The 26,174-nt window shown below is 45.3% G+C and overlaps 3 protein-coding genes and 3 non-coding genes across 10 annotated transcripts; 2 read left to right on the top strand and 4 right to left on the bottom strand.

Annotated features, from left to right (window-relative positions):
* Window positions 1-3,563: 3,563 nt before the first annotated feature.
* Window positions 3,564-7,861, bottom strand: tmem185a (transmembrane protein 185A). The gene is made up of 7 exons (XM_086165865.1): window positions 7,635-7,861; window positions 6,835-7,011; window positions 6,498-6,705; window positions 6,327-6,410; window positions 6,076-6,252; window positions 5,854-5,977; window positions 3,564-5,782 (listed from the first exon to the last, which is right to left on the bottom strand). The coding sequence occupies exons 1-7, from the start codon at window positions 7,670-7,672 to the stop codon at window positions 5,532-5,534; spliced, it is 1,059 nt and encodes a 352-aa protein (XP_086021991.1). The 5' UTR covers window positions 7,673-7,861; the 3' UTR covers window positions 3,564-5,531.
* A 757-nt stretch (window positions 7,862-8,618) lies between these two features.
* Window positions 8,619-8,691, bottom strand: trnak-cuu (transfer RNA lysine (anticodon CUU)). Its single transcript has one exon. It is a non-coding gene; the product is annotated as a tRNA-Lys (tRNA).
* Window positions 8,692-8,799: 108 nt separating this feature from the next.
* trnan-guu (transfer RNA asparagine (anticodon GUU)) lies at window positions 8,800-8,873 on the top strand. Its single transcript has one exon. It is a non-coding gene; the product is annotated as a tRNA-Asn (tRNA).
* Window positions 8,874-11,347: 2,474 nt separating this feature from the next.
* trnan-guu (transfer RNA asparagine (anticodon GUU)) lies at window positions 11,348-11,421 on the bottom strand. The gene has a single exon. It is a non-coding gene; the product is annotated as a tRNA-Asn (tRNA).
* Window positions 11,422-12,559: 1,138 nt separating this feature from the next.
* Window positions 12,560-18,148, bottom strand: LOC147223389 (uncharacterized). Of its 2 annotated transcripts, XM_086166136.1 has the most exons (8): window positions 17,770-18,148; window positions 16,923-17,031; window positions 16,430-16,513; window positions 16,253-16,327; window positions 15,797-15,867; window positions 14,574-14,745; window positions 14,470-14,484; window positions 12,560-14,076 (listed from the first exon to the last, which is right to left on the bottom strand). In XM_086166136.1, exons 2-8 carry the CDS (start codon window positions 16,989-16,991, stop codon window positions 14,026-14,028), a joined length of 537 nt encoding a protein of 178 aa, XP_086022262.1. In that variant the 5' UTR covers window positions 16,992-17,031; window positions 17,770-18,148; the 3' UTR covers window positions 12,560-14,025. The 2 variants fall into 2 exon arrangements, with proteins under 2 accessions (XP_086022262.1, XP_086022261.1); XM_086166135.1 differs by having other exon boundaries at window positions 12,560-14,484; window positions 17,770-18,113.
* On the top strand, window positions 16,308-25,121 carry LOC147223390 (FH1/FH2 domain-containing protein 1). Of its 4 annotated transcripts, XM_086166131.1 has the most exons (11): window positions 16,308-16,597; window positions 17,130-17,375; window positions 20,176-20,742; window positions 21,198-21,338; window positions 22,600-22,782; window positions 22,861-22,980; window positions 23,068-23,229; window positions 24,216-24,463; window positions 24,537-24,753; window positions 24,822-24,930; window positions 25,005-25,121. In XM_086166131.1, the coding sequence occupies exons 3-11, from the start codon at window positions 20,260-20,262 to the stop codon at window positions 25,031-25,033; spliced, it is 1,692 nt and encodes a 563-aa protein (XP_086022257.1). In that variant the 5' UTR covers window positions 16,308-16,597; window positions 17,130-17,375; window positions 20,176-20,259; the 3' UTR covers window positions 25,034-25,121. The 4 variants fall into 4 exon arrangements, with proteins under 4 accessions (XP_086022257.1, XP_086022259.1, XP_086022256.1 ...); XM_086166133.1 differs by lacking the exon at window positions 20,176-20,742 and having other exon boundaries at window positions 16,463-16,597; XM_086166130.1 differs by lacking the exons at window positions 16,308-16,597; window positions 17,130-17,375 and having other exon boundaries at window positions 20,032-20,742.
* The last annotated feature ends 1,053 nt before the right edge of the window (window positions 25,122-26,174 follow it).

Raw genomic sequence — 26,174 nt, forward strand, 5'->3', positions numbered from 1 at the left:
GGATTTATCCAGAAATAAAACGTCATGTTGATCTCCGCTGCCACACTGGGTGTATGACATGTCTGAGATATCAGTCTTGATTTTTTTTTCCTACCTAATTTATTCCTGATTTTTTTTTATTATTGGTATTTTTGTGTAGTGTAACAATCTCCCACAACTAAAACAGCAGACAGTGAGTGAAATATTCTGTGTTAGTAGTATGCTGGTCTTTTGCAGAACTTCTGCATAACGTGACTTTTGCCACAACAAGAACCGCGAAACGTTGACCTTATTGTCCCAACGGTCCCAACCTTATAGTCACTTAAACATTTATATCAAAACTTTTTTCTGTTTGTTTTTCCACCTTCACGCTATTTTTGCTATTAACCGCAAAAGAGCGCATTTCTGTGAGTAATATGCATTATTAATAATGTGAAATATCAGGGAGGAGTTGAGAAAGGCCCTGGGTGGTCAGGCAGAGCTTCCAAATGATTGGACAAGTGCAGCCAGTGTTATCAGGGAGGCGGGTAGGAGAGCACTTGGTGTGTCATCTGGAAGAAAAGAAGATAAGGAGACTTGATGGTGGAATGAGAAAGTTCAGGAGCAAATACAGAGAGGCAAAGAAGAAGTGGGATACTGAGAGGACTGAAGAGAACAGACAGGAGTTCAGGTAGATACAATATGAGGTAAAGATAGAGGTAGCAAAGGCAAAACAAAGGGTGATGACTTGTATGCTCGGTTGGACAGTAAGGAGGGTGAGAATGATCTATACAGGTTGGCGAAACAGAGATAAAGATGGAAAGGATGTACAACAGGTCTGGGTGATTAAGGACAGAGAGGGGAATGTATTGACAGATGCGAGAAGAGTGATGGGAAGACGGAAAGAGTACTTTGAAGAACTGATGAATGTGAAAAATTAAAGTGAGGCAAGGGTAGAAGAAGTGACTATTGTAGACCTCAAAGTAGCACAAATTGGTAAAAGTGAAGTGAGGAAGGCATTGAAGAGGATGAAGAGTGGAATAGCAGTTGGTCCTGATGATATACCTGTGGAGGTGTGGAAGAGACAGCAGTGGATTTTCTGACTACATTATTCAACAGGATCTTAGAGAGTGAGAAGATGCCTGAAGAATGGAGACAAAGTGTGATGGCGCCTATTTTTAGGAATAAAGGGGATGTGCAGAATTGTGGCAACTATAGAGGGATAAAGTTGATGAGCCATACATTGAAGTTATGGGAAAGAGTAGTGGAAACTAGACTGAGAGCAGAAGTCAGCATTTGTGAGCAGCGGTATGGCTTCATGCCTAGGAAGAGTACTACAGATGCAGTATTTGCGTTGAGAATGCTAATAGAGAAGTACAGAGAAGGCCAGAGGGAGCTGCATTGTGTTTTTGTAGACCTAGAAAAAGCATATGACAGGGTGCCAAGAGAGGAGCTCTGGTATTGTATGAGGAAGTCTGGAGTGGCAGAGAAGTATGTTAGACTGGTGCAGGACATGTATGCTCGCTGTGAGACACTGGTACGGTGTGCTGTAGGGGTAACAAAGAAGTTCAAGGTGGAGGTGGGACTCCATCAGGGATCAGCTCTGAGCCCCTTCTTGTTCGCAATGGTGATGGACAGGCTGACAAATGAAGTTAGACAGGAATCCCCATGGACCATGATGTTTGCGGATGACATTGTGATCTGTAGTGAGAGCGGAGAACAGGTAGAGGAAAATCTAGAGAGGTGGAGGTATGATCTGGAAAGTAGAGGAATGAAAGTTAGTCGCAGCAAGACGGAATATGTGTGAATGAGAGGAACTCAGGTGGAACGATGAGGATACAGGGAGTGGAGATCAAGAAGCTGGAGGATTTCAGGTACTTGGGGTCAACAGTCCAGAGCAACAGAGAGTGTGGAAAAGCGGTGAAGAGACGGGTCCAAGCAGGTTGGAATGGGTGGAGAAAAGTGTCAGGGGTACGAAGAGATAGAAGACTATCAGCCAGAATGAAAGGAAAGGTGGACAAGACACTGTTGAGACCAGTGACATGTATGCTCTTGAAAAAGTGACAATGACCAAGAGACAGGAGGCAGAACTGGAGGTCACAGAGATGAAGACGTTGAGGTTCTCTTTGGGAGTGACCAGGATGGATAGAATCAGGAATGAGTCTTTCAGAGGAACAGCACATGTTCGATGTTTTGGAGAGAAGGTCAGAGAAGCCAGACTGAGATGGTTGGGTCATGGACAGAGGAGGGATAGTGAATATATCGGTAGACGGATGCTGGAACTGGAGTTGCCAGGCAAGAGGTCTCGAGGAAGACCAAAGAGAAGATTTATGGACGTAGTGAGAGAGGATATGAAGGTAGTTGGTGTGAGAGAGGAAGATACAGAGAAGAGGGTTAGATGGAGAAAGTTGATTTGCTGTGGCGACACCTGAAGGGAAAAGCCCAAAGGAGAAGAAGAAGAAGAATATCTGTCGTCCCGTTCTGAAAATCACAGGAAACTTCTCACCTCTAGCTGCGTTAGCTGGTCTATAGGTTTTCAATGTTACGTTAGCATTTAGCAAAGCACTAACTGCAGTAGCCGGTCTGTAGGTTTTCAATGTTACAATAGCATTTCACAAACCGCTCAACAGCAGTATTTGTTATTCAAGGATAACCAGACATGTTGCATGTATTTATTTTATTTGATATTTTATTCGTAAATCACTGTTCAGTGAAGTGATTACATTTTTTATATATAGCAATTTTTTTCCAACCTAGTTACTTGATGGATGTTTTTCTTTTTATTCTCAGAGGACATTATTTTACAATTAATCAAAGTTTTCTTTTAGCTAAAATTGAGTTTACGTATTTCGATAATTTATATTATTAATAAAAATATTTAGAACATTTTTATCTAAAATTACGAAGTTTGTATCACATTTCCATTTGATGGTCTAAACTAATAGGTTTGATCCAATCAATTCTTAAGTCAAATTCATGTTTAATATTGACATTTTAATGTTAACAAGGACATTAAAAGGTGACTTGTGAGTTTTGAATATAAATATTTAGAACATTTTTATCTAAATTTACCAAGTTTGTATCACATTACTGTTTGATGGTCTAAACTTACAGGTTTGAACCAATCAATTCTTAAGTCAAGTTCATTTTTAATATTGTCATTTTAATGTTGATAAAGACATTAAAGGGTAACTTGTGAGTCTTACGTATATCTTGATATTAATATTTCCACGGAACATCTGATGTCATCACCATCCAATCAGACCTCCAACCTAAATCTCAGAACCTCAACTAGAAATCGTTGTGCATTATTATTATTGACTTTTAATTCCCGTTAGCCCAAGAGTAAGTTCCCGAAATAATGTTAAAACTCATGATTGTGATAGAACTGAGACGGACAAAGAGGAGAGAAGGTTGAGATCTTTATTTTCCACTCCGGGTCATTGACTCCGGAACAAATCTTAATGATTGTATTTTTTTTAACCCCCTCCAAGGCCAATGACCGTTCACCCTCTTCTGGTCCCGAACTGAAAACATCTAGTATTTACAAAAAAAATGTTATAAAAAAAAAAAAAAAAAAAAGCGACAAACAAATCAGACACGTCTTTTCTCCAAACATGATCACAAAGTGCCATTTCCATAATTGTGTTTCCAAAACAAGGTGCTTGACGTTGGAAATCCAAAACAAACTGTCGTCCCTGTATGATGACCTCCTTTTCATACTTTTCCATCATCACCTGTAAAAACGACAGGCTGAGATTTTATCCTCTTCTTCACAACAATAACTTCACACCGGATGTATCGACTCCTCCCACTCGAAAAAGAGATAAACGGCGGTCGCAGTCGATCCTCCGATTAAAAAGCCGCCGCCAGGTTTTCTCCTTCCGCTATCGACCGGACATTGGAGACGGAAAAGAGGAGACTGCCATTTTGAATTCATTTGTTTTTAAGCTTTAAATTCCATTTTTTTTTTTTTTTTTTTTTTTTTTTTGCGGTTCCGGCGATATTTGATCGACAAATTGCGATTTTTCCTTTCCTGTTTAACGTTTCAGATTTTTTAGTTTTGCATCTTCTGGTAATTTCTGCGATATTCTCCTTTTAAATCTTTGTTTTCATGTTTTTTTTTTTGTCTGTTTGCAAGAAAATATGACTGAACATAAAAAGTGTTAGGTGATTGGTGCAACTATGAGAATAAAGTCATAAGTTTAAAATTATAATAATTTAACACGATACAAGCAAAATATATTATGAGGATAAAATCATAATAGGTGTAAAAAAAAAAAGATTACATAATAGGAAGAGCATGGCGATACAGAAGTATAATCATAATAAGAATATATTAAAACTAATAAGGTTAAAGCTGTAATTTTACGAAACACATTTATCAAAATAAATGCATGCTACTGGAGGAATTGTCAGCAAAATAACAGAAATTTAATTCACAAAATCCCGCAGGGGGACTTTCTTCTCATAGTTTATGATTTTATCCCTGTAGTTGTTGCATAGAATCTGTGTAGCTCTTTAACATCAGGGACGAATGTTAGTTTTAAGCCCACTTTTGTTGTTAATTCGTCTGTTCAAACTTGCATTGTTTCATCACTGGGGGTTAAAGGTTGCTGATGGAGCGTCAGATCCGTGACGGGAAAAAAAAAACAAACAAAAAGTCCTTTCGACTTTTTGGATATTTTGGCGTCATTTGCTCGAGTGCTATTTTTGCAAGGCATCACTTGGCGGCCGATGAGGAGGAGGAGACGATGCGTGTGCAATTATTGTTGAGGAAAAAGCGAACAAATCTTAGCCCTTCCTTTAAACCATGGATGTGCGATGGAACTGGATACAGAGCCGGGGGCCGAGTATTTTGCACAGTGACACGATACAAAAAGAAAAAATATTTCCACGGTTGGTCGTCTCGGTTGTGAGTTCGTGGAAACGAGAGAGTCTTTGTCCGCCGACACCGTGCACCTGAAGGGAGATGACATCACTGAAGCCTCTGGACCTGCGACACGGGATCGGATTGCGACGCGAAGCGATTTATCCGCCGTCTTACAGCTGGGAAGTCTCTCGACTGAAGCGATCGCGGGGTTTGGCCGTCGCTGGGCGTCTGCGTCGACGCCCGGCTCCTCTCGTATCCAGAGTGCGGGTACATCCATGGCTTAAAGCCCTTGGTTTCTCCAGCGGGTCGAAGCTGAGACTGGGACCAGGAGGATTTTTCTGATCCAGTCTCCGATGGTCCCGAACACAAAGCCGGGCCGTGCCGGCGTGGATCCCGACACGGTTTCAAATTCAGAGCAAATTTTCGGCTGTTTTAGAGTAAAGTCGTCGAGTCCATGCGGATCCGTCCTCCTCTCGCATCCATCCGAGGGGTCCCTCAGGAGACGCCCTCCACCACGCCACGAATCCCCCGCAACACCTGACGAATCCTCACCCGCGGGTAAAAACAAAGTCTGCTGTTTTGGCTCCAGGATTCCAGACTCAAGAGTCGGGAAAGAGGAAGGAGTCTTTGAGGCGGCCGGCGAGAGGAGGTAGCCACCGTCTTAACCACTCTGGCCTCCCACTCCGGCGCCGCCGCCGTGTTAATCTGGCATGTCGATGCAGAGTTTTGGAGGCGGCACGAAGTATTTCCCCGGGCTCTGCGTGATCACCACGCCCGTCTTCTTGTGGAACATGGGCGCGATCTTGGGCGGCGGCTCGGGGACGGGAAGGTCCTCGGCCGCCTCGGGGTCGTCGCTGCGCTGGAGGTCGTAGGACACGTTGCCGTACTCACGCAGGAAGGGGAGGAGCTCCAGCAGGAAGTGGCAGAAGTCCTTGCGAATTCCAAACCACCCTGAGGAGAAAGCGGGGTTATAAAACATCCACGGCCGCTACCGGCTCAGCTACCGATGTGCTAACACTCACAGTGGTTCCCTCCCTTCTGGCCGAAGGTGGTGGCCATCAGGGTGAGCAGCGACAGCCAGAGCGGCACGAACACGCACACGAAGCTCAGCTTGTTGTGGCCGTCCAGCTTGTGCACCAGCAGGATCTGAGGACGGAGCAGCAGGAGGAGGAGGGTTCAACACGCAGCGCTTTCCCGTCGGGGCTTTTTGACAAAAACGAAGAGCCCAGAAACTGACGACTCGCCTCGAAGGTGAGGAGGGGAACGACGATGGTCATCCAGCTGATCGCCATGGTGATGTGAGTTCGCCGCTGCTCGGCGATGATGTCGATGGAGCGGAGGAAGAGGACGGACCAGATGATGTAGTACAGCACGACAAGGCACAGGAAGGACATCAGGATCCACAGAGGGACGCACACCACCTGCAGAACACATGCACGGAGAATTGAATCACCTGGAACTAAAAGAGACACGATGAGAAGCGAGCGTGTCTCACCAGCCACGGCCAGGTGATGATCCGGTCCAGCCTCAGAGCGATGAAGATGAACTGGAGAATGTTGACCGAACACAGCACCTCCAGCTGAAGAAGTGAGGGTACGAACACTGAACTCTTCACGTCACAGGCGAGTGCTTCAAGCCCACAGTTGTTGTTGTTGTTCACACCTACCTCGAGCGAGCGGTCGTGCCTGAAACCCCAGACGCAAGCCGCGACCGAGACGGGCGACACGAAGAAGAGGGGCATGAAGACGAGAAGCCAGAAGTAGTTCCCCCTCGCCACGCGGTCGCACACCAGCACCTCGAACATCAGCAGCAGGACGTGGAGCCCCACGGCGATCAGCATGGCCTTGAACTCCACACACGTCTCCCCCTCGGCCCTGACAGATTAACACACACACACACCCCGGAAGGCAGGAAGTGCCGCAGAATGGGGGAAACATCACAACCTGCACAATTCGGAGATTTGGGACGGACGTGCTTTTGAGTTGTTTTTCCAGAACTCTTACCTGTACTGTGGGTTGTGCGCCCAGACGCCGGTGCCCACGGAGGCCCCGATGATGACCAGCAGCTTCCACAGCCATATCGGGGTGAACACAGCCCAGTAGCTCCACTGGATGACTCCATCCAGCCGCAGGGAAAGCAACACGGAGAACAGCAGAAGACACGAATAGATCAGGAACTTGCTGTGAAGGGTAGAAAAGCTGAATCAGGAATGCAGAAAATGCAGCAAAAACCCAGTGTCCAAATCGTCAGCATGGTAAAAGAATAACAAAGACAAGAGACTAATGCACGGCTGCACTTCATATCCAAGTTTCAAGAAAAAAAGGGACCAATTTTGGACAGTTATAGCTTTAAAATGTCAAAATTGGCACTCCTGTCATCCCGCTAGCAACATCATGCTAGCGACACTTCTTGACTAACAAGTAGCACATCAGGAGGACACGCTCGTGAATCTATTTTTTTCTAATTGCACTTTCGAGGAAGTTTTCATGAATTTATGCGCTCGGCTAGACGACAAATTGCTCAATTTCTCCGCGAATGTGTTTTTGGTGATACTTGTAAAAACGACGCGGACTAGCATACGGGATCTGTATCGCCTAGCATGTCAGCTAGGCCCCGCTAAGGCGGCGCTCCGCTATTAGCTTAAATCCGCTGCGTTATTTAGCATTGACTCGCTGAACACCTCCATATTAAACACGTGTTGGGGAAAGAATCACGACACGAGTGGCAGTTTGGGACGACAGCACTACCCACGCCGGTCAACGCTAGCCTTCTAACACTAGCTTTAGTACGTTGCTAGTGTTACCTGGGGTTGAAGTCCTGAAATAGTCCCCTTAAATTCATGATGCAGAGGAGGAGCCGGCTAGCTAGCTAGCTAGCATGTCGATGAATCACGGCCTGGGCTTCGGGCAGCGCATCGTATCCCCGGCGGCGCGGTCACTTTTCGCTGTCAGTAAATTTTTACAAGCCGATATCCACTAGCCAGTGTGTTTTTGTTTTGTTTTTTTCCATGACTAACGCTCGACTTCCCACGGAAGTGACGTGGAAGACGAACTTTGCCGAGACATTTCCGCCAAGCTTCGGTAAAACGGTGACGTATCAGACGAGCGAGGCCTTCAAATGTCAATTAGTAGCTTGAAGTTGGTGTTAAATTGACATGTTTTCGTCAAAAAAAGGAGAATATTAACAATGACACATTCAAAAAAGTACAAAAATCTATATGATCGTAACATGAGTGTGAATCGTGTTTCCCTTTACATTGAAATTCTTATTGTATTTCTCACAGTGAAGCTAGATAGTTGGCAATGTTAATATACTGCTCAAAAATAAAGGGAACACTTAAACAAAAACACAATGTAAGTCAATCATAATTCTGTTAAATCAAACTGTCCACTTAGGAAGCGACATTGATTCATTTTGATTTGTTTTAAGGAAATTACATCAACAATTGATCCGCCTGTCATGTGTTTTTCCACTTTTAATTGGAGTGTGACTCCAAATCCAGACCTCCAGGGTTCATACATTTGATTTCCATTAATCATTTAAGTGTGATTTTGTTGTCAAGCTATTCAACTATGTAAAGAACAAAAGTATTTAATTTCATTCATTCAGATCAAGGATGTGTTACTTTAGTCCGTGTTGCCATAACCAGATGTAAATAGGGCAAAAAAATGTGAACAATATTAATGGGAGCAGATAGAAACTATAATTTGAAATTAAGTGCATTTTAATAAAAGAAACGTCATCGTAAATATCATTATAATATTTGGAAGTCAAACCAAAACACTTACGCCCAACGTGGGGCTCGAACCCACGACCCTGAGATTAAGAGTCTCATGCTCTACCGACTGAGCTAGCCGGGCGATGTGCTGTAGGGGTGACGTAATAATTTTTATACTACTACTCCCAGACAGCACCGTCTGCCCCCCGGAATATGAATAAAATCAGTCTGTCGGTCAATAGGCGACATCGTCTCTGTGGCGCAATCGGTTAGCGCGTTCGGCTGTTAACCGAAAGGTTGGTGGTTCGAGCCCACCCAGGGACGGACGTTTTTCTGCTGAATTCCCTGTTCATTTAATTTTTTGTTTATTGATAAGGAAACAAATCACATTATGAATGAATGCATTGCAATATTATGTAACTTGTTACATGACGGATGAGGTTAGAATCTCCATAAACCATAATGTTTACACATGACATTGTAATCTGTTGTGAAAGCAGGGTCAGATTGAGGAAAATGTAGAAAAGGCCAGAGGGAGCTGCATTGTGTTTTTGTCGACCTAGAAAACGCATATGACAGGGCGCCAACAGAGGAGCTTTGATATTGTATGAGGAAATCTGGAGTGGCAGAGAAGTATGATTGACTGGTGCAGGACATGTATGCTCGCTGTGAGAAAGTGGTGCGGTGTGCTGTAGGGGTAACAGAGAAGTTCAAGGTGGAGGTGAGACTCCATCAGGGATCAGCTCTGAGCCCTTTCTTGTTTGCAGTGGTGATGGACAGGCCGACAGTAGAGGTTAGACAGGAATCTCAGATGACTCACAGATGACAGTGTGATCTCTAGTGAGAAGGAGGAGGTACAGGTTGAGGAAAATCTAGAGAGGTGGAAGTATGTGCTGGAAAGGAGAGGACTGAAGGTCAGTCGTAGCAAGACAGAATATATGTGTGTGAATGAGCGGAACCTGGGTGGAATGGTGACGTTGAGATCAAGATGTTGGAGTATTTCAGGAACAGGGATTCAACAGTCCAGATAACTTCTTACCCTTTTTACTTCAGGGAATCTTGAATCGAGAATCAATATAGTTTTATGATTCAAAGTGTTTATTATTATGTGTACAGTGAGAAACGTTTTCCCTGTATAGTGAAATTCCTACTTTGCTGTCCGCACTGCATTTGGATATGTGTTGATAGGAAGAGTGTAAACATTATTATAAATATGATTATAGATATTGTAGTCAGTCACCAATATTTGTGTTTATGTTTATGTTTTCCGTGTGATTTTGAGGTTGCTGGGAACAATGTTTACCTGGTATTGAGCGGGAACAGTTAGTTAAATTGCAGGCTCGTGTGGCGTGGCTGTGGCCAACAACAGCTATTGCTTGTTTTACGTCACCAGGGGATTTCCCCGATTAAAAATGCAAAAAAATGAATATGAAGAGTAGAGTAGAGTAGCACGGCATCTAACCCTCTTTTTATCCTCCTCTCGACACTGCGTCCTTAAATCTTCTCTTGGATCTTCCCCTTGACGTCCAGCCTGGGAGCTCCAATTACAGCATCCGTCTAGCAATATTAAATGTTTAGATGAGATGAGAGAAATGAGAGAGATAAGAACAACTTTATTAATACCGAAGGAAATTGTTGTGCCAGAGTTTCAAGTAAAAAACAGTAATAGATAATAGTGGAAAGGAGGAAGAATAAGAAATATAATGAAGTATAAATTGTCTTAGCTGTTAGCAGTAACTACAAAGATTGAAGATTCCCTGCGGCTGAGGGAAGAAGAAAATACCAATATATAATTTAACCAATATATAGTACTGACTATCTATTCATCGATTTTTTTAATCTGTTTTTTTTAAAATAGTATAAGACGTTTTTCTGTTTTCTGTATCATAGACAACGTCCATCACCCCCTGCATGCCACACTGACATCCTGTCAGAGCTCTTTCAGTCGTAGATTGATACCACAAAGGAGCTCCACTGAACGCTACAGGAGGTCTTTTCCTACCTGAGGCTATCAGACTTTTTAATTCCTCTTCTGTCAGCTGCAGGGAATATTCAAATGTTTGTACTTTTTAAGACCTTAAAACAGGGGTGGAAACTTCATGGATGAAGTTTACACATTTACAGGACAGGTGAATACTCCAATCCTTACACATTTAATAGCACCCTTTTTAGTTTGGAGGGTGTAGGCAGGGATTCAATTTAGATTTTATATGCACATGTGTAAATGGTTTAAAAATCCATTTCTTTATAAGTCTCATTCAATCTTAAAGTGCATTACTATATTTTTCAATACCAATTACTTGTTAAAGTTTTGTGCCTTTGTACGATCAGTGAGATCTCATGATCACATGATTGCAATTCATCCATGTGAATGATAGAAGTAAATTGCACTTTTGTCTAAGGAAATATGAGGTGTTTCATGAAATGTTTTGTAAAGGGATTGGTCATTAAATTCCAAGATTTTCTAATGGCCTTGTACTTCTTTACACCAAGAGGAGGTGACTGAGGAAAAACATGATATTTTGGTTATTTATCGTTGAATATGCTATTATTTTAATGGTCCGGCCCACTTGACATCTACCTAGGCCGTATGTGGCACGCGATGAGAAATGAGTTTGACACCCCTGCCTTAAAACACTTTATAGCCTTAACCTTGACACTTTATATTTTATTGTATTTCTTATTCTCCCTCCTTCCTACTATTATCTATTATTGTTATGTTGTGCTTGAAACTCTGGCAGAACAATTTTCTTCGGGATAAATAAAATTATTCTTATGTTATCTTCTTAGAAAAGAGCCGTCCCTGGGTGGGCTCGAACCACCAACCTTTCGGTTAACAGCCGAACGCGCTAACCGATTGCGCCACAGAGACCACATGACAATCACTGCACCACGTTGTGAAGTCATACTTGCTAGAACTTCTGATCAGATTTCGTACTCAACACTATTCTATAAGCGCTTGAATTATTTTAGGACAGATATCTAATACAATGAGGAGTTTGATAGTTACGGGCCCTAAAATAGAAACGCCGACCACCTTTATTTTTTTGTATTTTCTTGCCAATACAAACTAAGAGCGCCACCATAACACTGAAATAAGATAAGATAATACTTTATTGATCCCCATAGGTAAACGCTTAAGTCACAGCAGCGCAATAATGACAATATAGGAGTATAAATATAAATAACAGAGAATTAAAAGATAACATGAGACTTCCACAAATAAGAATTGACAGCAAAATGAAAAACGACAAGGATGAAAATGTTAATTATCTGTACAATAAACTAATACTACCCTTGAACATATTCTATCAATGACATTACATTATGAAATTCTGATCACCATTGAATTGGCGGTACAATCAAATGATCTAGGAATTATTTCATTGAGTAACCTATTCATTTCATTCTGTATATAAAATTATATGTGTAATTCTGCATGTATAATTGTACCTACAATTCCTTCATTGTAGATAAATCTACCTATCGCTCGCTGCTGGATGTCAACATTGTGACGTCATGATTTACGTCAGGTGTGATAAATACGGAAGTGCTTTTGAAAATGAGGCGCCAGTTAACGCGATAGAAATAATGGGCGTGATATAGCTGGGGCTTCGCTTAGATTTCTAAAGTGAGAGCGCACATTTCTTTTACAACTAGTTGGTATGGATAAAACTATCGTGTTTGTTTTTTGGTTAGCCTTTTAGCATGTTGGCTAACCGCTAAACAAAACTAGCGTCATTTGTTTGTAGCACACGCTAGCTTATTCGGCTAACACGATTAGCCTTCTGGGCTAGCTTCTAAACTACGTTTCACATGTTGTGCAACCTTATTATATTATAAAACCCTAAAATTGTAAATGTTTTTGCTGGGTTAACTTGTTGGATAGCAGTGAAGATGAAAAACTTGTATAAGAATATTAAGATTGCCTCAAAAAATGTTTGATGGCAAGTAATTGGATATTGAAGATGTATGCCTGCAGGAGTTACATCATACATGAGAAGAGCCGCTGTAAGTCAAAATACAGTCTTAATTTTATTGAAAGAGGAATTAATAAATTAACACGCAGTGAAATACCAGCCTCAGTGCAGGCTGGCAGAGAGTTCGGCCTGGAACGCTTCCTTCTCTCCGCTGCCAAGTGGGCAGAATAAAATCAAATCTTTCAAAAAATGTACAGAAAAAGAAAACATGACTCAAATACATCTAGCGCAGAGAGGCTTCTTCAAGATATTCACGAATCTCAGCTCCGGCGTGACTGATTGTCAGGCTCAATATGTTCAGTTCAGAAATGAAACTCAACTTCAACGTTGTTAAGTCTTTGAACGTCTCTGTCTTGTTTTTCTGTCTTTCCAGGTCGGACCTTTTCCAGAGGAAATGGCTCAGTGGATGTAAAAGTAGCTGGCGAAGAACTCGTTCAAAAGCCAAACAAAAGAGTTGGCGTTGTGTGAGTAGCTGATTCTGCTGCTATTGCTTTGGAGAAGGACGTCATGCCTTCACTTCATATACAACAGGGACTCCTAAATGGAAAAATATATTTATTTATTGTTTGTATATCCATTTATGATCCAGCACGCGCCCAGGATGTCGTTTCTCATGACATCTGGAGTTTCAGTCAAAAGTCGAATTTTTAAAATAGGGCCGTGGGTCATATTACATTTCCTGTTAATTTCCTGTTGTTTTTTTTTTAAACTAATTTCTTGATTATGTTCTTCTATGCCCAGTTTCAAATCATTTCCTGTGTTTTAGGGCTGATTTCCAGATTGTTTCCTGTTCATTTATTTTGTTTTTTAATTTCGACTTTTTAACGCAGGAAATAAACAAGAAGTAAATCAAATGAAGCGCTGGATTCAGAAATCAACGAGGATTTCACGCATCCATTTTTTTTTTTTCCAATTGAGATTTGCGGATTCCTGGTTCGAATACGAAAAAGGACAAACGTTCCACTGACACTTTCAGAACGTGAGGTTCCTTCATTCCTTCAGCGGAACGTGGATGTTCTTCGGGGACAACGTACGGAGGGATTGCATAGTTCGGAGTCGTCCTGTGGTATTTCTCTTGTTTCCTGTGCTGACGGTTCAGGCTGGGGAAGCCCTTGGCTCCGTCACGCCAGGGGGGCCAGACGAGAGGACTCGTTTCTTACAAAAAGCAGGGGGCGAGAACGCCGGAGGTGCGCGAGAAGATCCACGCATTGGCGGCGTCAGCGGAGCCTCGCGCAGGAAGGACCGGACGGGATTGTCTTCACCGAGGTTCCTCGGCACCCACGCTCTACCTGAAGCCTTTGGACTTTTCACCTGAAGGGGCGCGAAAGCTGAGTTGAGATGGACGCTCGTTGCCGCGCGTCGACGATGAGGCCGCGGCGCTGTTGCCTGGCAACACGACCGGTAGTGCGACACCGGACGCACAGGTATCAGCAGGAGTCTCAGTGAGCGATTATCTTAAACTGGGATCCCTGACAGCTAACAAATTCACTTGGTTATCAAGTCCGTCTTTTTGAAATCAGAGGGGAAACGTCAGGTGAAAGCGACACCTGTGAGAGTGAAACGAGAAAAAAATCAACAAGGAAATACAGGAAGGGAAATCAGCAGGAATGAAGTGAAAGTGAAACCCCCTCCCATCGGCGGAAGGTTTTCTCAATGTGCTTATTATTTAGAAGGAGGTCTTCCGATCGCGGTTATTGATCTGTTTAGTAATCAATGGCCTGGATGTCGGACGGCGAGCGGAGTCAGGCCCGCGTCCACGGCAGCAGGAACGACACGATGACAATGACGAGGGACAGCGAGAGGGGGAGCAGGATGAAGAGGGCGAGGGAGAGGGACGGGGAGGACGGCCAGAGAGACGGCAGGCGTTTGGAGCTCCGGGACGAGTGGAGCGGCGGCGCCTGTCCGTGGACGTCGGGCCTGCAGACGACCAGCGGCCTCACCTGAGAAACGCTCTCCTGGAACACCAGGGAAACCACTTTAACCTCTTCAAATGAAATCCTTTTTTTTTTTTTTTTTTTGCCTCAAACTTTATTTTCCTTCCTACCTCCAGGATGGTCCTGCTGTGTTCCCTGTCAGGACTCAGCCTGAGGTTCCAGCGGTGGGACCTGTGGCTCCGCCCCCCGTCGTCCTCGCTCTCCGTGGTGTCCTGCCTCGCCACCCGCGGACGTCTGCGACGGCGGGAGCTGATTCGCTGCAGGGAACCTGCCTCCTGCAGCCTGGACGCAGCGGGGGAGAGGGGGGTGAGGATCTGTGTGTGTGTGTGTGTGTGTGGGTGTGTGTGTGTGTGTGTGTGTGTGTGTGTGTGTGTGTGTGTGTGTGTGTGTGTGTGTGTGTGTGTGCGCGCAGGAATCACAGTCACATTCATTCATTTGTCATCTTCCTCTAATCCAGGAGCCGATGTGGGTCAGAGGATTTGTTTTCTTCAACTTTCCAAACTTTCTCCAGTTCCCCACAGTATCATAACCTTGCACTATTTAAGTCACTTTTTTATTCTTTTAATTAATTTAGTTTTGGTTCATTTAAGATAAACTTTATTGATCCCCATCGGGGGAATTCTGCTGTCACAGCAGCATAACAGTGATAGTGTTAGTAAATATGAATATAAATATAAATAGAGAGACAATTAGAGGACCATTAGAAAATAGCAAAAGAAGTCCACAAATAAATAGACAGCAGAGAATAACAAAAAAAACAGACAGTAAGGGTGAAACTAGACAACCAAAACTAAACAATAAACATAAACACAGTTTCAATAGCAATGACAAAAATAAAGTAAATAAACAAAAATAAGCAGGATGCAAATGGGCTGTGAAATTTAAGATGAGATGAGAATTTAATTCATTCTCATTATTTCACATCTAAAATGACTAATTCTGTAATACTTAAAGGGGAGATGAGACAAAGTTGTTTATTCTAATACAATAAATAGTATATATATATATATATATATGTGTATAAACTGAAATGATCAATATTTATTTTAGTGTTTTACACGTTAATCGTTGTAATTAAATTACATATCTTGATTTAATTTGGAATGAAACCTTATTGTAATGATATCGCAACACATTGGTGACATTAGGATTTATTTTTCCTCAGGTGGGACGTACATTTTGAAATATCAGGATTTTCCTCAGTTTTGGATTTTTTATTTTTTTTAAACAATTCATTTTAATTCCCATCGAATTCAACTTTGACCTTTGCATTTTTTTTTTCTTTGGACTCAATTCTTTAACATGACATAGGAGGCGGTCCTCCAGGTGTTACCTGGAGTCCGTATCCTCAATGTCGGCGTCCGCATCGCTCTCCCCCTGGGGGTCGGACAGGACACACTCCTCCTATAGTTGCGACACACACACACACACACACAGAAAACAGTCCACTGGGTATTGATAAACGCTTCCCGACGCCCTTCATCTGCACGGCGGGGTCTCCCACTTTGAGGCTGCTGGTTGACTCACAAACCCCTACCCTCACACACACACACACACATAAACACACACTCCCCCAGTGACTGCTTGTGTGCGATTTGCGTCATCGCCGTTGTCGTGCTGTGCGTGAATCAGCTGGCACCTGGAAACGTGACGGAGGAGCCGGGCGGCTATTGGCGCCTCCACGCCACCTCCCAACGGAGGGCCGAGGGCCCTGGGGCGTCCAGTCACATCCTCAGAAGCTAATACCCTTGTGAGTGGACACACACACACACACACACACACAGATTACCTCTGTGCCGTAGCCCTCTGAGTTCCTGGTCGCCATCGCTCTGTTCTTCCCACAGTGTTCGCAGAGCATCTCGTCCTGAGGTGCAGAAGAGGAAGATGAAGAATCGCCCACCCTCCACCCGGACGGCGAGGGCGGCGGGTCGCGCATCCCCTTAAGTGGGAACGCCGGTCCACTCACCGGCGTGGGCGCCACGGAGCGGAGTGTGCGGGGACCGGCCTCGCACAAGCACGGCGCGCCAGCGTCTCGGCAGCCCGCCCCCATCTAAGACGGAGACACAGCGAGATGGAGGTTATCTTTCCATACACTCGTGCCTTTTTATCTCCAGACAAGGGGCGTAATAACAAGGTAAGAGTCTCATCTTCGCTTCTTGCGCCCGCGAGTTGCTAAAGATCTTCGTGCATCTGGGTGCAATTACGCCACCCGGCCACTAGGCGGCGCTGTTGCGCCCCGTGAGCTTTTTTTTTTTCTCTTTTCTTTCCATCTCAAAGGAAAAAACCTAGAAACTGAAGGCCGCTGGGCAGGGCGGCCATGTTTAACGAATCCTTAATGACAGCGGAATAAACGCGAGATTTAAATTACAATCAAACGGGAGGATTTTTAGTTTGTGTTAATTTAGCGTGGCTCTGCTGGGATCCCCCGGCGACGGCGCAGACGCTCGAGCTCGAACAACCTCACAGTCGTTGTCGGACGTCTCTCCGGGCTGGAGGGGGCCACGGGGGGCGGGGTCCCTCCGCAGCATGACCTCTGACCTCTGACCTCTGTGGTGCGCTCACGCAGACCTGCACGGGACAAACACAGCAGCGCAAACTTCAGAGCAAAACAGGCATTTATTCGGTGGAGCTTCACTTCCAAAACCTCCTCTCCGATGTTCCTTCAGAGAGGAACTTCACCCAGATCTCCACCATCCCTCCTCCGTCCACGGGAGGATCCGCATCTTCTCCCACCTTCTCCGAGGAACCTCTCGAAGCAAATGCGATGCGCTCGGGACGACGCCAAGGGATGAAGACGCCATTTCCACGCCGGATTTTGGCATCTCCGGCGCCACGGCAACCCCCGAGCGCACGCATTACGTGGCAGGCGGCGGCGACGTCGGCGTGACGTAATTCCGAAGTACCCTCCGAAGGTAGCGCACGACACATGCACACGCATGCCACTGTATTTATAGATGCAGTTTGAAGGGCGGTTGTGAAGTTGGCCAGATTTGTTATTTTGTGTGTGTGTTTTTCTAAATGACGGCATGAATGACGTCACGGACCCGGCGTTCACCTCATACCCTTGGATGGAGTGAGGCGTGTGCGTGTGCGCGCGACAGATCCGTCACCCTCTCAGTCACATCTGCGCGCGTGCGTTACGTAACAATGAACTTTTCCAGGCGCGCGCGCGCACACATACACACGCGCGGGAGGTGAAGGCAGGCGCGTTGCGGCAGTCGCTCGTTACTCGTTACTCCGTTACCGCGGCGACGTCGGGATCCGTCGGTCGCGGCGCGCGGGCGGTTCTGCGTGGGGTCGCCTTACCTCACGCGCGCATGACGAGCCGGTGCGCGCGGCGTGGGGAGGGGGGGCGCGTGGGGGCGCGTGGGTCCCCTAGGCGGCGGGGGACGTCCGACGCGCGCGGGAGGCGCAGGAGCTCGCGACGGCACCCGTCATGGTGGCGCGCGGAAGGAGCCGTGGGCTCGCGTTGCCGCCGCGCGGACGTCTGACATTGTGGAGAGAGAGGGAAAAAAATCCTTAGTGATGTCACCGGTGCGCGAGCGCAATCGGGGGGAGGGGGCTGTGTGTGTGTGTGTGTGTGTGTGTGTGTGTGTGTGTGTGTGTGTGTGTGTGTGTGTGTGTGTGTGTGTGTGTGTGAGAGAGAGGGAGGAGGGGCGCGCGCCTGACCCGGACACGGACGGCAGAGACGCGCTCTCAAAAACAGCGCGGGAACGCGCGAGCTCACAGGCGAAGAGTGGGGGGGCGGGGCTTCCGCCTGCAGACCTTCAAAATAAAAGCAAGGGACCTTCATTATTATTATTATTATTATTATTGTTGTTGTTATTAGTAGTAGTTGTGTAGTAGTTGAGCCCCCTCACACATTTGGGACACGATCAATATTAAGTAATTATAATAATAACTAGGTATTAATTAGTATTAATTAATTTATAAGTATTACTTAAGTGATAGAAATTATAATAATAATAACAGAATGACACCAAACACTGTATTATTATTATCATGTCATCTTTGTTCATTATAGATCATATGATTTCTCTGAGTATCAGGAAAGGCGCCCTAGAATACAGTGTATTATTGTTATTATTTTTGTTGTTGTTAGTAGTCGCTGTGGTCATAGTATCAAAAGTACTGAAAGTGTGGTGTCACGTAGCTGCCATTGAGCCCCCTTACACATTTGGGACACTATCAGTCTAAAGTAATAATAATAATTACATAATAACACAAATAGAGGTATTATTATTATTATTGTGTTATTTATGTCACCTTTGTGTATTATTGACATAGATTATAGATCATACGGTTTCTTTGAGTGTCAGAAAAGGCACTCTCAAATACAGTGCATTATTATTATTGTTGTTGTTGTTATTATTGTTATTATAATATGAACAAAAAATAATCTTGGAAATAAGTAAGATATAACACACAGACACACAGACACACACAACAGCTGGACAGGAACCAACCCTGTTACTCAACAGGCCTGTTGAATTTGGCTTTTTGCTATAAAACCATTCATATTTTCAAAGCAAAGAAAAAAAAAAAAAGGAAATCCTGCACATCTTTTTTTTTTTCCTTTTTTTTTGTTGTCCTGATTCATCTCTGGCCCGGGGAGAGTTGGACTACATTCAGCGGTTGCGGCAGCTCAGACAAGGAAACAGATGAAAAGGAGATTCATGTGGTGTGTGTGTGTGTGTGTGTGTGCGTGCGTGCGTGCATGCACACACACACATACAGTGAGACACCCATGCAGACGCATACACAAATTTTGAAAGATTTTTTCAGATTTTGAAAATCCCGCAGTGACTCCCATCAAAAGAAGGAAAATGCTCCGTCCTGCATCAAATTTTCAATCTGGTTTATCAAACACATCATAAAAGTGCAGCTCCGGTTCGCGCCGTCCGAAGCCGAACTATCATCCGTGCATGTCAATAAACGGAAAAACCCGTAGAAACATTCATATCTTTTAAATAACATCAGAATTCCCTCATTTGGGGCAGAGCGTCCCACGGGCCAGCGGACAGCAGGGCCGGATAAAGTGTAATTAGGGGGAGACCTAATGGCAGAGGGAGGGGATCCTCATTATGGCTGCATATCAAGCATACTTATGCACACGCGTGTGCTCAGGGAGGACCTCCATGCACGTTTTGGAGCCTCCGGGATTTTAAATCATCCATCACAAAGTCCCCCCGGCGCTACATTAGTTCCCGCCTGGCTGCCGTCCCCGCAGGTGTTCGGCCGGTCTTCCGGAGTTAGGGTCGGATTAATTGCAATTTAGTGTATTCTGACGGTTGGCGCGAGGGGTTCCTCACCTCCGCGTCGGCTCAAACGTGCACTACGGAGCGCTGCTTTGGCGCAGAGGAGGAGGGAAGTAACAGATCTGAGGCAGATAGAGCGGCTTGTGTAAATACAAGAGGCAATACAAACAGGAGATCCAGGCCCGATAAGGAAATTAAGGGAAAGGGCGCAACTCAAATAAACCAAGACCGATGCGACGGCCGGCCAGTGCACCAACTGCCGGGGCTCTCGCCCCCCCGCCCACTGTCATTTACCGAAAGAGAAGGGGAAAGGGTTGTGTTCGGCCGCAGGAGCCCATTGCTCGGATGCTGTCGCGCAGTCGGCCGGGTTCGTGCATCTTGCTTTGCACGTGCAGGACCGCAACGGTGTTTTGCACCAGAGCCTTCAACTCAGCTTCTTTTTCGCGTTCTGCAGAAACGGCGGCATCGCTGGAAATTGATGTCCGCTGGGCCTCCGCATGCGTTTTTGAGTTTAGCTGCTGGATTCTAGCACGGGACGATGAAGGGGTCGGACCAGAGCAAAGAAAACCCGCTGAGTTGGGACCTGGACCCGTCTTATGGCTCGCTGCTTAAACCCTCTGGCCGCCTTTGCCTCAACAACTTGGATTTCTCCGACCTCTGGGATGAGGAGGAGCCGGAGATGGACAGCACGGAGGACGAGGAGACCAAATCTGGCGGAGAAGCCGCCAAGAGCGCCCCTGTTCCTCCTCCTCCTCCGCCACCGCCGCCGCCGCCGCCGCCGCCTCCAACCGCCACCCAACCCTCGAGCCCTGCCTCGCCCGCAGGTACCCTCAGAAAAGGCCACATGTTGAGGCTCCACTGGAGGGAGCTGCAGAGCTTGGCGCCGCTCCCTAGGATGACCCGCTTTGGGACTCAGTCCATCTGGGCCGGACTCGAGCCGGTCCATTTGGACACGAACCGACTGGAGTACCTGTTTGAGACCAAGGCCGCCGCCTGCCTAAGTGTGGTTCACAAACAGCGGGTAAGATTTAAGGGCGGCCGCGGTTCGGCTCGACTCTTAGCAACCGGATGTTTTCTCATTTTTAATCTGCGGATCCGCCTGGCTCTCGTCCATATGTTTGATTCCCAACAGCTCCAGGAGCAAACGGAAACCAATGACCTCACAAGGGGATTGGACTTTCAATCGAGGCCTTGCCAATCGCTTGTTAGGAACGCAAATGTCTCCTGAGAAAGTCCCAACTTGTGATGTCAAACCGACGGTGTGATCGGCCTGCTAGCTAGCAGGCTAGCTGAAAGCTAAGCATGATTTGGGCTTTTGGGTTAAGCCTTTCTGTGTAGAGCGGGGGGCAGCAGCGCCCCCTGCTGGCTAAAAAACACAACAGATCGTTTTTAACTCTTCTACGGTCGAAAAAAAAAAAACCATGAACGTTCAGCAGAGCTTGGCTGAACCCGTGTCTTCGATCCGTCCCTTGACAGAAGCAGCCGCTGGTCTCGGTGTTGGGGATGAAGCGAAGTAACATCGTCACCATCGCCCTGAAAAGCCTGCCGCCCCCGCACCTCCTGCCCCCCGCCATCCTCAGCATGGACAGCAGCGTGCTGGACAGAGAGGACGTCCAGGTAAAGGAGTATTTTCTGTCGTTTCGAGTCATTGAAAAAGCAACGTTGCTAAAATAAGCGGAACCTTGAGTTACGAGTTTCCCGAGGTACGAGTCGGTGCTGGGTGGATTTTTTTGCCTTGCGATACGAGCTGGGATCTGAGTTAGAAGCGCGCTGGATGAGCGTTTTGCTGCCGCTGTCAGTAAAGTGGCGGATAAAAACAGTGGGACGTGCCGCCCACTGCTAGCCGTGAAAAAATCATGGAAAAACATGAGCGAGGTGTGTGTGTGTGCTGTTAATAGATTGAGAAGTTGTTGTTGGTGAGATACGGTGATGGACGAGTCATTTAAAGCCGGTCGGGGACGGTTTGATGGTTTTTATGAAGAGGTTTCACTCCGAAGTTTAGCCATAAAGTGTGGCAAAGTTACATTTAGCAACACATCGTAGCATTAAGTGTGTAGGAAGTTAATTTAAGTGCTGGAGCATCAAATGGAAAAACTCCCCCAACCTCCTCCATTACCGGCATCTTCGTCCCATCCTCAAGGTAAATACATTTAATAAAACCAGTTTATTTCTTTACATTCTCTTTTGTTATTTATTATATTTTACATATTACTTTATAATTATGAAGTACATTTCTCACTCAAAAATACATAAAGTGTAGCATAGCATGCTAGTTCCATTTAGCCACCCATTGTAGCATTCAGTTAGTAGCGAGTAAGCTAAGTCAAGAGATAGAGCACCAAATGAAAAACTCCTCTTCACCCGATCTGCAAAATAATAAGTTAATGTAATAAATCGGTTTATATCTTTACATCCTCTTTTATAATTTATTATTGTTTGTTACATATTGCTTGTTATTTATGAAGTACATTTCTTATTTAAGAATACATCACAAAACTGGGGGGCTGCGACCGGTTAATCGCAAATTTGTACAACGAATTAAATATAGTATATTTGCTTAACAAGCAAGTGATTAAACCTGTAAGTAAATGTATCAATGTAACTCATTTTATTTTATTTAGATGTTTGTAATAACCAGGTTATTTCTTTATATTTTGTTTGATTATTTATCATTATTTTTTTATACACGACTTGTCATTTATGAGTTTTTACTTAAAAATACATCACAAAACGGGGGGTCTTGAATAGCATTTCAGTTTATTTCAAAGGGGAAATTTGATTTCGCTCTCGCAACCAGTTAAACTCTTAAGTCAAACTGTTCCTGTGTTTTGTCTGAGAAGATCCATCAACCCCTGCGATTTATCTATTCTGGAATCAGCGGCTCCGAGTGCTGGTCCCGTCGGAGGAGGAGCTGGTCCTGATCCGGGAGGCGAAGGCCCAGAAGCCGCTGGCCCCGCTGGCGCCGGCCGAGCTCTGCCTCCTGGCTCTGGGGGACGTCGCTCACCTGGAGTCCAGGCTGCAGCTGTGGGCCTTCGCTCTGGACTACGACTCCCTGGAGCGGGTGAGGGGAAAGGAGGGGAATGAGTAAAATTAAAATGGGTCATAAAAAAAAGGAGAAGACGCTGTCTTTACCCGGCAGGAAATAGCGGAGCCGCTCTTCCACCTGAAGGTGGCCATGGAGCAGCTGATGGCCAGCCAGACCTTCAGATACGTCCTGGCGACCGTCCTCGCCATCGGTAACTTTCTGAACGGGTGCAAGGTGAGTGTGTTTTCGTCGCCTTAAATCCGAATCGGGCGCTTCCTCTTCGCTAACCCCCCCCCCCTGCTGGCTGACCCCCCCCGCCAGGCCCGGGGCTTCGAGCTGAGCTACCTGGGGAAGCTGTCCCAGGTGAGGGACACACACTCCCGCCAGCCGCTCCTGCACCATGTGTGTGTGCTGCTGCTGCAGCTCTACCCGCAGTCCTCCGACCTCTACTCCGACATCACTGCCGTCACCAAAGCCGGCAAGGTGTGTGTGTGTGTGTGTGTGTGTGTGTGTGTGTGTGTGTGTGTGTGTGCGCTGTCCCCCAAATTGAAGTACAGCACAGCTCACGAATTGGATTTGTTCCTTGATCCTTTCTCCGGCCCCAAAAAACACTCTTTTTACACTTTCTAATTAGTTTATTTGTGGCAAAAAAAGGAGGGAATTCAAGATAACCTTAATTACCGTAATTTCCGGACTATTGAGCGCACCTCAGTATAAGCCACACCGGCTAGCCGATCGCTATCTCGGGCTTCCTCATGGGCACTAAAACCGTCAAAGTCGTCTTCTTCGGTGTCGGAGTTGAACGGACTCAGAATTTCTCAGTCATTTCATCGGTCCGATGTGACGAGGATAAATGTTTTAGCGGCGTGAAGCTCATCAGCCCCCCCCCCCCCCCAAAAAGTCCATATATTAGCCGCAGCGTTGTTAACGGGAAAAAAGTCGCGGCTTATCGTCCGGAAATTACGGTATTACTGTTTCTGGTGTTCTTTCTCTTCTTGTTAGCGCTTGTATTCGGCGATTCCTTTGCTAAATCAGTAAAAATCAGCAAAAGATAAAACTTCTCTTCAATGATAACGCTATCTCCAGCTAGCTGTCTGTTATTCATCCAAGCTAACATAGTCGCCCCTTTTGCCACGTCAGTCATCCTTGTTTTACAGGATTGTTGACTTCTTGTTAGCTTTTTCTTAACACCACTAGCACTGGCAATTTTTGGGGTAGCTTACTGAAAAAAGCAATATAACAGGAAAACACTGTGATGAACGATGTAAACAATGCGGAGTGGCACGCGCGACTGTTGCTAACAACACAAATCCTGCTTGCGGGAAGCCTGTGAGTGTATATGTTTGTACGTTCTTGTTTGCGGGCCGATTCAAAATTTGATCGAAAACTCCACTGATTTTTTTCACGATTATGGGTTTTTGTTAGCTATGGCTCTGTTGTTTTATAAATGTCTATAAAATGTGTCCCAGTGCGACTACTCCTTAGTCCGCTCCAACCTGGCCAGCTTGGAGGCCCTGTGCAAAACATCATGGGAGCAGCTGAAGATGTTGGACAAGGCGGAGGAGAAGAAGAAGTGGGGGAAGGGGGAGAAGAAGCGGGTCGCCGGAGGGGAAGCTCAGGTTGGCGGGCCGCTCCGACAACGGCTGCCGAAGGTCCTGAAAGAGTGCGAGGAGAGGGTGAAGGTCCTGAAAGCCGTCCACCGTCGGGTCGTCAACAGGTGAGCCCAAACGCCGCTTCTTCGGACCGACGACGTCCTCTGCCGACAAATGACCCGAGCAAACCATCTCCAGGTTCCACTCTTTCCTACTGTTCCTCGGTTACTCACGGGCGACGGTGAGGGAGACCAGAGCCGAGGACTTCTGCAGAACCATTAGCAACTTCTCGCTGGAGTTCAGGGCCACGAGGGAGAGCATCGTCCTGCAGGGCGAACGGGAGCGGGAGAAACACGAGAGTCCCGCCGCTCACACTCCGACGGCCAGACGGAAACATCAGCCACCTCCCGCTTGTGTAAGCGACCGTCATCCAGCTCGTGGACGTAAACCAGGTGTTTCACCTGCCGTGTCTTCGTCTCTCAGCAGGAGAGCGTGGAGCAGTGCAAGCTGGAGGAGGTGCTGAGGACGCCCGAGGCCCCGAGGCCGGACGCTTCCCTGCCGCGGAGCCGCAGGAGGATGACCGATGTCCTAGGTTCGCCATCCCGACTCCCTCGATTCTCTCAGTCTGCTTCTAGGAGCTGATTCTTGTATCCGCTCGCCTCTCAGGTTCGACTCCAAGGAGGCTGAAGTGGTGACCCAGCACAAGGTCTCTGGGAGTCCCGAAAGCGAAGGTCTGCACAGGGTCCTCGGTTTCGACCCTAATAAACTGGTTGCAACGGAAAACGTGTGTTCGTCCTCATTTCGTGCAGAAAATGATTTTTAAATTTAATTTTCCTGAATATGAAAGTCAGGATGAAAGTTCTTTTTTTTTTATTAGATTTATTTAAAATATGGTTAAGGATTAAATAGTTCAACAAATACAATAGGAGGTGTGAAAAAGGACAAAAATATAACCGTTTATAACTGTTGTTATAAACTGAGAAATGGATAATATGGATAATATGGATAATGGATAATGGATAATATTTCATCATCTTAAAGGGCCTCCCCCGGAAATATATTAAACTAATAAACATAAGCACAAAAAGCAATAATTACACATGAAATGAATATGGATATGCAAAAGTAAACAAATAGAAACGGATAAATTCAAAAAGGAATTATATGAACAATATGTTGGTAAATTAACTAAATCAAAGATTGAATATGAATGTATATCTGACATGGTTACATCATGGCATACATTTATTTTTGTATTATTTTGATACATACCTGATTAAATTTTCTTGAACAATATAGTTTTTTGGATATGAAATCATTGGTAACCATAACCTTTGGATTTGTATTTTGTGTATGTCTGTTTCCTTGAGTATTTAATAAGGATCTCAAATAAAGTTTATTATTATTATTATTATTGTAACATTTATGCAGTTTGTTTTTTTTTGTTGTGATGAGTATCTGTAAATGTGACTTTTTCACGTTTTCTCATTCCCATAAAAGAAAGGTCACCAAACAATATTAATGCCAAACAACACAGATTCAAATGATATAATTATTGAATGAACAAATAATAAATTGGTTGTGAGTTTAAGATAATTTTCAAATTAAAGTAAAAAGAAACTGCAAAAAACATTTGTTGACCCAGAACATCACACTTTTGAGGGGGACTGGTCGGTGACGTCATCCTACTACATTACCGAGGGGGGCGTTGGTGACGTCACATGTGTCGTTTCTTTGTCCGCTCGGTGAAGACAACGCATGCGCGGCCGTTGACGTATTTTTCTTTTTTTTTTTGTCTTGCTACAGGAGCGGTCGGCCTCTGTCTCATTTAAAGGG

Source organism: Fistularia commersonii, chromosome 19, assembly GCF_037954325.1.
Source record: "Fistularia commersonii isolate RoL2024-O1a breed Wild chromosome 19, RoL_Fcom_v1.0, whole genome shotgun sequence".
Lineage (NCBI taxonomy): Eukaryota > Metazoa > Chordata > Actinopteri > Syngnathiformes > Fistulariidae > Fistularia > Fistularia commersonii.

Excerpts from the sequence above, each read along its gene's own strand:
- tmem185a (XM_086165865.1), bottom strand. The coding sequence starts at position 7,672 with ATGAATTTAAGGGGACTATTTCAGGACTTCAACCCCAG. Across the intron at positions 6,706-6,834 it reads GCGCACAACCCACAGTACAG|GGCCGAGGGGGAGACGTGTG; the intron begins GTAAGAGTTCTG and ends TTAATCTGTCAG. Across the intron at positions 5,978-6,075 it reads TTCCCCTCCTCACCTTCGAG|ATCCTGCTGGTGCACAAGCT; the intron begins GCGAGTCGTCAG and ends CTCCGTCCTCAG.
- LOC147223389 (XM_086166135.1), bottom strand. The coding sequence starts at position 16,991 with ATGCTGCGGAGGGACCCCGCCCCCCGTGGCCCCCTCCAGCCCGGAGAG. Across the intron at positions 15,868-16,252 it reads CAGAGGGCTACGGCACAGAG|GAGGAGTGTGTCCTGTCCGA; the intron begins GTAATCTGTGTG and ends TCGCAACTATAG. Across the intron at positions 14,485-14,573 it reads ACAGCAGGACCATCCTGGAG|GAGAGCGTTTCTCAGGTGAG; the intron begins GTAGGAAGGAAA and ends CTGGTGTTCCAG.
- LOC147223390 (XM_086166131.1), top strand. The coding sequence starts at position 20,260 with ATGAAGGGGTCGGACCAGAGCAAAGAAAACCCGCTGAGTTGGGACCTG. Across the intron at positions 22,981-23,067 it reads ACTTTCTGAACGGGTGCAAG|GCCCGGGGCTTCGAGCTGAG; the intron begins GTGAGTGTGTTT and ends CCCCCCCGCCAG. Across the intron at positions 24,754-24,821 it reads ATCAGCCACCTCCCGCTTGT|CAGGAGAGCGTGGAGCAGTG; the intron begins GTAAGCGACCGT and ends TTCGTCTCTCAG.